Source organism: Panthera onca, chromosome B1 (genome assembly GCF_046562875.1).
Source record: "Panthera onca isolate mPanOnc1 chromosome B1, mPanOnc1 haplotype 2, whole genome shotgun sequence".
Taxonomy (NCBI): domain Eukaryota; kingdom Metazoa; phylum Chordata; class Mammalia; order Carnivora; family Felidae; genus Panthera; species Panthera onca.
Window position 1 is genome coordinate 189,211,435 of NC_138342.1, and position 8,791 is coordinate 189,220,225.

The following is an 8,791-nucleotide window of genomic DNA, read 5'->3' on the forward strand; positions in this document are numbered from 1 at the left end:
AACCGTGAGATTATGACCTGGGCTGAAGTCAGACGTTTAACCAACTGAGCCCATCAGGCACCCCTGTGTCGTTTTCTTACAGAAAGCAGGGATGTTAAGTCTGTTGAGAGAGAGGCGGCAGGTGATAAGCAGAGGCCATCGGATCCTGGGAGCCTAGTTGAAGTTTTAGAAAGCTTGCTTCCGGGTGTTTGTAGGAAACCCTTAAAACCAGCAGCCAAATTATTTCTACTCTGAAAAATAATTTGGAGCACCAAACTTGGGAGAGGTCCCTAAAAGACTTTTGAATATTTGTCTCTCTTTGAAGAATAAACACTCTATGTTCACTTCCTGCGGAGGGTGGGGGGGGGGGGGGGGGGAGGGACAGGATATAATGGGAGAAAACAGGAGTTTACACCAGCTGTTGTTATTATGAGCAGGAGCAGGCTTGTTTGCTATAAAAGCAATTCGGCTTCAGGGTATTAGTAGTCCTCCTGGGAATGATCATTCTTTTATTGAACATGCAGGCCACGTTGGTGCCCCAATGCCTTGTAATTTAATAAAACTTGTTGATGTAGAAGAAATGAACTACCTGGCAGCCAAGGGCGAGGGCGAGGTAAGTGAACCCCCCTCCCCCGCCCCTCGTCGTTCACCCTCCTCGCCATTCCTCTGACGGCCGGCCGTGACCCCTGCACTGCCGTGACCTCGGCACCGTCGTGTAAAGGCATTGAGCTTGATGTCATTGGTGCTCCGGGATCCAACAGGCTTCTTTCTGAAGGTTCCTAATGCGGGAGGGGTACCACTAACATCTCGTCTATCAGACAGCAGAGGGACTTGGGCTTCAGAGCAAAGGCTCCAGTGCTGCAGGGTCTAGAGCACAGCTCTGGTGGGCTAATTGCCCTGGATACCTGTTAGCGAGCTACTGGCTAGCGGAAGGAAAGCCTAATGACTTCAAAGTGATTTCATCCCCCTTGGGGCTTTCCAGCAGCTGTGAGCAGGAACCTCAGGCAAGCATTAGCCCTACAACCTGACTGCAGCTGAGGTCGTTAAGACAAGGAAACAGGAGCATTGGAGGTACCCCCAAGATCCCAGCGTGGCTTTGGTAACTCCTGGATTATAGAATTCAGGGCTTCTGGCTAAAGGTGGAGACACGTGCACACACACACACACACACATGCACCCCAGCTTTCTCTGGACAGCCCCCAGTAAATGCTGTTAACAGATTATCTTTTCCCCCCACACTTCTGTCAAGATGTAATCGACCTACAACACTGTATGTGCTGTATGTTTAAATGGCACAGTGATTGGGGCATCTGGGTGGCTCAGTCGATTAAGCATCTGACGTCAGCCCGGGTCATGATCTCACGGTTTGTGAGCGTTCATGGGTTCGAGCCCCTGGGTGCCTCGGTCAGTTTAAGTGTCTGACTTCAGCTCAAGTCATGATCTTACGGTTTGTGAGGGTTTGTGGGTTCGAGCCCCGTGTTGGGCTCTCTGCTGATAGCTCAGACCCTGGAGCCTGCTTCAGATTCTGTATCTCCCTCTCTCTGCCCCTTCCTCACCCACGCTCTGTCTCTTTCTCTCCAAAATGAATAAACATTAAAAACAAAAGCTAAACAGCATGATGATTTGACATACATATATTGTGAAGTGAATTACCCACAATAAGTTTCATTAATATCCGTCATCTCACACAGATATAAGAAAAAAAGAAAATTCTTTCCTTGTGATGAGAACTCTTAGGATCTCATTTTTTTTAACTTTTTTTTAAAGTTTACTTCTTTTTCGAGAGAGAGCAGGGGAGGGGCAGGGAGAGAGAGAGAGAAAAAGCCCAGCGTGGAGCCTGACATGGGGCTCAAACTCATGAACCATGAGGTCATGACCTGAGTCAAAATCCTGAGTCAGATGCTTAACCAACTGAGCCACCCAGGTGCCCCCTCATCTCTTAACATGTAAATATATCCCATAATAGTGTCAATTGTAGTCACCACACCGCACATTCTGTCCCTGGTACTTCTCTTCTGACTAGAAGTTTGTACCTTTTCACCCCCTTCCTCTACTTTCTCCTCACCCCCCTCCATGCTTTTCCTCTTCAGGTGTGTGTGAAAGGGCCAAATGTCTTCAAAGGCTACTTGAAGGACCCGGCAAAAACGGCGGAAGTTCTGGATAAAGATGGCTGGTTACACACAGGGGACATTGGAAAGTGGTTACCAGTAAGCTCTCCCCTCCCCTGTCCCCAGAGACTGTTGTTTTCTGCCATAGGGAAGAAAATGTCCCATGGGTTGCAGGGGGCGGCCTCATTTTTCTCTTTTCCTGCCAAGGGGGTATGGTGTAGGCTCTTCCATTTCCTGAAGGGAACACGCTTACGCTCTGAGCGTGCCCGGGTGGGATTTTCATCTTAACTATAACAAATAGGTTTGTTTTTGATGCTTGACATCAATTCTGGTGGCTGCTTCCCATTTGAAATCCAGAGAGACTCCGTACGGCCTTTTATATATCCGGGCTGGACCTCGATGTTAAGGCCTTGGTTTAACAAGGTGTGGGGAGCACTGTGGTAGGCCTCCAGGAAGGTGTGGTGGGCAAGAATTTGTGAATATATGCGTTTGTTAGATCTGCCATCTCATTACAAATAGGAGAAGTGTTCCACGGATTAGGCCAGCTCCTTTGGATTTAGTCTTAAATTTATGTAGAGAAATTCCAGAGTCCACCATAAGAGGGAGAGTCATGTACAAGAAGCCACATCCACAGGTTGGGCCAATTTTGCTTGCTGTGGTACCAACCACTGCTTTTTCTAAGTGGTTACCATGTTTAATTACAAGCACTGGAATGGCTAATATAATTTTCATTATTGTGTATTGGTCGATTCTTATAGAGTTAAGGTGCACAATACTCCCCGAAATTTTTAGTGAAGTGGAAAATCCGCCCCTCATCCCGCCGAGCCAATTAATTCAGACTTCAGCATACCCCAGTTATTCAGAAATAAATTAAGTCCCTCTTTCCAAGTTCAAGAGGGATTACGTGTCAGTTCTAATTCTGGCTCTGGCGCTAATGAACACATTTCATAATCTCTCTGGACCTCAGTCTACTCCTTGTGAAAATGGCGCAGAACCAACGTGGAATGAGAGAACCACAGAAACTCCCCAACAGCTGACTTTTGGAAGCATAAGAATGACCCTTGGATGGGGATGGGTTGAATGGGGTGAGGTTTGGGTTACCAGAAGCGGGCACTCCTGGCATCTGGCCAGTCTAGCGCAGAGATTGTAGCCTCCCCACGGTTATTGTGTGGGCAGCTGACCGACGCTGCCCCGGGGGCCAGGAGCAGTCCCCTCCCCCGCCCGCCCCAAAACAATGACAAAGGAAGCAGGCGTTAGGCCTCTCTATAGCAAACATCCACTGAGCCCTCACTCTGTGCAGACAGAGTGCTCTGGGAGGATACGTCCCTGTCTGTACTCTCAAGGAGCAGGACTCATTCTTAGGGAGCCAGATAGGTAGCAAGCTACTAGGGACGAAGTGAAAGCATGAGCTCTGGGGTCCCTTCTCTCTCTCTCTCTCTCTCTCTCTCTCTCTCTCTCTCTCTTGTTCTCTCTCTCTTTCTACTTGACTCACTGGCCTTGGGCAAGTCACTTAGTCTCTCCAAGCCTGAGTTTGTCTCTCAGATGGGCTGATAGCCCACCTCTGTGCCATGTTACCAGGATTAAATGATGCCCTGTGCAAAGTGCCCTGAACTGTGTGTGACTGACACGGGGAGGGCAGGGGCAGGGGGCACCAGCCACGGACCCACTGCCAGCCCCTCCCTCCCCTCTAATAAACAGAATGGTACCTTGAAGATTATCGACAGGAAAAAGCACATATTTAAACTGGCGCAAGGAGAGTACATAGCACCGGAGAAGATTGAGAACATCTACGTGCGAAGCGAACCTGTCGCTCAGGTGTTTGTGTACGGAGAGAGCTTGCAGGTACGGGCCCTCTGCCCTGGGAGCCGTGTCACGGGGGCACGGCCAGGCCTCGTGCTCCGGAGCTTTTCGGTGCCACGGGGAGTTGGCGATGGGTATTGAATTGACTTTCATGTGCGACGTGCCAGAGTACTACTGGGTTTTGCTGCCTGGCATTTCTTATCCAGAAGAGTTTTTCTCTTTAAATTGCATATTTTTATTTTACCTGGCTCGAGTGGCCTGGTGTGCCAAGGGGAGTTGGATAAAGATGTTAGGGAGTGAGGAGGGCACCTGTTGGGAGGAGCACTGGGTGTTGTATGGAAACCAATTTGACAATAAATTTCATATTAAAAAAAAAAAGATATGAGGGAGAGGGTACAATACGCTTCGAATTTAATTATGAAAGGAAATATTGATATGTTGATTATGAGAAAGTTTAGAATTTTCGAACATGTTAAACGCATCATAGCTATGCTGTGCCTCCTGAACTGTTTTTGAGCAGTGGTGGTTCTGAACCGGTATATATACATAAAGTTGAAAACCAAGGTCAACGCTGTAGGGGCACGTCTCTTTGCAAAATGTGGGGCGGACGATGGCAAGGAAGAGAAAGGGGTCTGGTTTCCTGAAAGTTCATCTTTTTTTCAAATCTTGAGACTTTTAAATACTTTTGAAAGAATATTTTCTTATCTTGTAAGGAATACACCTATTTTTCTTTGAGTGTGTACTGGTTTTTTTTTGACCTGGTACCTTACCATGCGTTTGATTTTTATTTAGTTTTATTGTTACTAAATTGTAAAAAAGAAAAAGGCGTTAGAGATTTAAAAAAAAATTTTTTTAATGTTTTATGTTTGAGAGAGAGAGAGCACAAGTGGGGGAGAGACAGAGAGAGGGAGACGCAGAATCGGAAGCAGGCTCCAGGCTCCGAGCTGTCAGCCCAGAGCCAAACGCAGGGCTCGAACCCATGAACCGCAAGATCGTGACCTGACCTGCAGTTGGCTGCTTAACTGACTGTGCCACCCAGGCGCCCCGCCCCCCTTTTTTTTAATGTTTTGTTTATTTTTGACAGAGAGAGAGACAGAGTGCAAATGGGGGGGGGGGGAAGAGAGAGGGAGACAGAATTGGAAAGATGTAAAGAAAATGAATCTGTATAAATTTTCTCTCTTTTTTAGAGCAGTTATTTGATGATATATATTGCCCCACTTGCTTATTTGATGCAGTTTTATTAAAATCTGTATATATATAATATGCAAAAGTAAATACAAATTAGGGTTTTGTCAGATTTTGATGCCCAGTGGCCCTTTTAAAACATTTAATCGCAAAATTCCTGATGCTGGGTGTAGTTTACAGCTGGGAGTTCTTAACCTGGGCTCCATCGACCCCTGGGGCTGGTAATATGTTCTGAAGAGAGCGTCCGTGACCTCTGTCAGATCCTCCCGGGGTCCGTGGTACAAGATGACAAAGAAGCACTATCTCAGAGTATCTGCATCAAGCCGTGTCCTAACCCACTTGTCTGTGTTAAAGGCATTTCTCATCGCAATCGTGGTACCGGATGTTGAGACGTTATGTCCCTGGGCCCAAAAGAGAGGATTTGCAGGCTCCTTTGAGGAACTCTGCAGGAACAAGGTAAGGCTCCGAAGCATGTGGTCCACCTCCCGGACCTTCGCCTGGCGCCGGGCCTGCCTCCAGGGACCTCCAGCACAGCAAGCGTGTTGTTTTCTTGCCTTATTAGGATGTCAGAAGAGCCATCCTAGAAGACATGGTGAGGCTCGGGAAGGACTCTGGCCTGAAACCATTTGAACAGGTAAGACTTTCATCACTGCGCACGAACCCCTGCAAAACAGGTTTCCGACTTGAGGATTTCGTGTGAGTAGGTGTGGAGCACGAGGTGACCTAAAGAAACCCACGGGGAATGAATGATGGAGCGGCTCGGCAGCGGGAGGGGGTTTCTGTAACCAAGGAGTAGGCATTCTCCTTTCCTGGAGGTGGGGATCCAGGCCCGGATTCTGTCGTGGGCATAGCCCCTATGCCGTGTGGACAGAGCCGGCTGGCCTGAGTCGGAGGGACTGGACTGGCCACAGGGCCTCCGTCCCTTCAGGTCTACGGGCTTTTTAGATTCAAGCTGTGTCTGCCCTCGTTTTTGCTTCAATCACCTCATTTATTTGCAGGTCAAAGGCATTACTCTCCACCCTGAATTATTTTCTGTCGACAATGGCCTCCTGACCCCAACAATGAAGGCTAAACGGCCAGAGCTTCGGAACTATTTCAGGTCACAGATAGATGAACTTTATTCCACCATCAAAGTTTAACGTGAGAAAGAAACCACACACCTCCAACGTCTCCTACTGATGGCCTTCACGTTGGTAATTTTGACTAGAGCACGCGTAGGAAAGGGAGCGTCCGTGTTTGACTTGTGCATTCGGGGTTCTTGTCATAGGAATATTAGAGGACGTGGAACACTGCCTTACAGTCCCCTCGTGTTGCAGACCATGCTTATGGTGATACACAATTTCCAAAATGAGCCTTAAAATTGTAAAGGGGGAACTATAAATGTGCTAAGTTATTTATGACTTCCTCAGTTTAAAAAAAAAAAAAAAAAGGCGGGTGAAAACTCCTGTCTCCCTGTTTTTCTAACCAAGGGATTAGGATTTTGCTGCAAATTCTGCATTTGTCTGCTGCTCTCGAGTACAGTGCCCTGGAGGGAACCTGTCCCTTAAAAACAAGAACTGTCCCAGCTGGAGAACATCACAAGTGGACCAGAGATTCTTTTTTAATCCCTGCCTCCTTCCCTTCACCACCTCACACGCACTCTGACGACCCCTCTGATCCCGGGGTATGGAGCGCGCACGCTTCCCCGCTGTCCCCGTTGTCCTGTAGGAGCAGAAGTTTCCCAGAGAAGGACAGAACAGACTCCACTGAAAACAGCACAGATTACGGAGTCTCCGATGAATGGCTGCTCACCTGAGCGAATGAATGGATTCTGGCATCCATGGGGCAGAATGCGCTCAGACCCTCTTCTCTACGCCCGCTTCCCTCCCTCCATCCCTTCCCAGGGGTTATTAAAAAATCTGCCTTAGACTCTGCAGTGAAGAGAAGCATTTCAAGAAGGAAATAAAATCACCTGGGACAACCATGCTCAACTGTGACGCCTGTGTAACTGTTGACTTTATCTTCACCGAACCAGTCACTATTTGTGATGGCCGATGGAGTTTTAATGTGGTTTTCACATCAGAAGATTACGTTGTGATTAACGGGCTCCCCCGGCCCCCAGTAAACTCTCAGGCAAGGCATGTCTTTCAAAATATTAAGGGAATAGATCTACTTGGGTACTTATTGAAATGGACAGTAATAAACACTCTTACAATGCTACCTGATTTTTATGAAATGTATTTGCCAAGCCAAAATTCTAGGATGTAGAAATCTGGAAAATTCATTTCCTGGGATTAACTTCTCAAGGGATTTTTTTTTTTTTTCTAAGTTAATTTGGGAAATTAGCTGCATTTCACTTTACTGCAAGTCTTTGCCACGTGTGACTGAATCAAGTTGTCATTTCGATACCGAAAGCAGTTGGTTTGGGATTTGTGAGCGTCCGTGTATTATACAAGCACAACAGGGTTTGCACTAAAGAATTGTCATTGTAGTAACACTATTTGGTAGCCTAACTTCGTACGTGTATTCTTAATTGCACACAAAGTCAATAATTTGTCACCTTGGGGTTTTGAATGTTTGCTTTAAGTGTTGGCTATTTCTATGTTTTATAAACCAAAACAGAATTTCCAAAAACAATGAAGGAAACCAAAATAAATATTTCTGCATTTCAAGTGGGTGAAAGCCTCTCTTTTCGTGTCAGGGGTAATATTCGGGATAGCCTTGGATGTGCACAAGGGAGCCAGAAGGGCCCTTGGCCTCAGCCCCGCCCTCCCGTGTCTTCGCCAACACTTACAGGGGCCAACCGGGGCCCCTGGCTGGGCTCTCTGGCGACAGCCCTGTTGGGTGGTGAAGAAAACCATGGTGTGAGCAATACAGATATTCTTGGAAATGCAAATTCTTTGCTGGGCAGCCAGGTTTCAGGAGACACTGGCTGTAGTTGGGTTTGATTCTGTGTGTTTTAGTAATTCCCTTACGAAGCACTGTTTTAGATGTCTCGCTTACAGCAGCTGCTGTTTTCTCTTCCCTTTTCCTCTGGTTCCACGCTGTGCTCTCGTTGTAAATATTTCCTCTCCAGGTGCTCTGTAGTCCGCCCCCGGCTCCTTATGGAGTCTGTGACGTTGAAATCCGCCTCCTGCCCTCGTTCCCTCCCTTAAATCTCATGTTTGGTGTGGAGATGTTTGGTTCCTCCCTCTAAAGCTCAAGCCCTCTGCGCATATCTCTTGAAAGCCTCCAAACACGTTCTGCCTTTTGTTTGAGTTATTAAATTCCTTATCTTGTCTTCCCTCATCTTTCTCTTCCTCCCCTGAGTTGAGGAAATGTGAGTTTCTTCACACTAGGACATGACCTCCTTTTCCCTCCCTTCGTGCCCAACGTGGCTTGCACACCAGTAGGAGTTCATTAAATAAATCCCATTTAAATAGGGGATTCCCATGTAAATATGAACAAATACTTGGAATTTTGAACAAAACTTCTCTTATAATGAAGCTGATGTACACGTTGGGTTTATCCTTTTTTTAAAAAAAATTGTATCCTATACATAAATGTATCATCTTAATCGTTAAAAATATTTGTGTAATGTTTATTTCTGAGAGAGACAGGGTGCGAGAGGGGGAGGGGCAGAGAGAGAGGGAGACACAGAATCCGAAGAGGCTCCAGGCTCTGAGCTGTTAGCACAGAGCCCCACGTGGGGCTCGAACTCACAAACCGTGAGATCATGACCTGAGCCAAAGTCGGATGCT

At 47.0% G+C, this 8,791-nt stretch overlaps 1 protein-coding gene across 8 annotated transcripts in view; it reads left to right on the top strand.

Moving 5' to 3' along the window:
- ACSL1 (acyl-CoA synthetase long chain family member 1) overlaps nucleotides 1-7,723 on the top strand; it is a 71,942-nt gene extending 64,219 nt beyond the window's left edge. For 7 of the 8 annotated variants that reach the window (XM_060652898.3, XM_060652904.3, XM_060652897.3 and 4 more), the window contains 6 exons: nucleotides 504-592; nucleotides 2,070-2,186; nucleotides 3,786-3,929; nucleotides 5,427-5,528; nucleotides 5,635-5,706; nucleotides 6,071-7,723. In XM_060652898.3, coding sequence (XP_060508881.1) covers nucleotides 504-592; nucleotides 2,070-2,186; nucleotides 3,786-3,929; nucleotides 5,427-5,528; nucleotides 5,635-5,706; nucleotides 6,071-6,211 — 665 coding nt within the window. In that variant the 3' untranslated portion in view covers nucleotides 6,212-7,723. The remainder of the gene's footprint in view (nucleotides 1-503; nucleotides 593-2,069; nucleotides 2,187-3,785; nucleotides 3,930-5,426; nucleotides 5,529-5,634; nucleotides 5,707-6,070) is intronic. The other variant, XR_013554992.2, reaches the window with a different exon arrangement.
- Nucleotides 7,724-8,791: the final 1,068 nt, after the last annotated feature.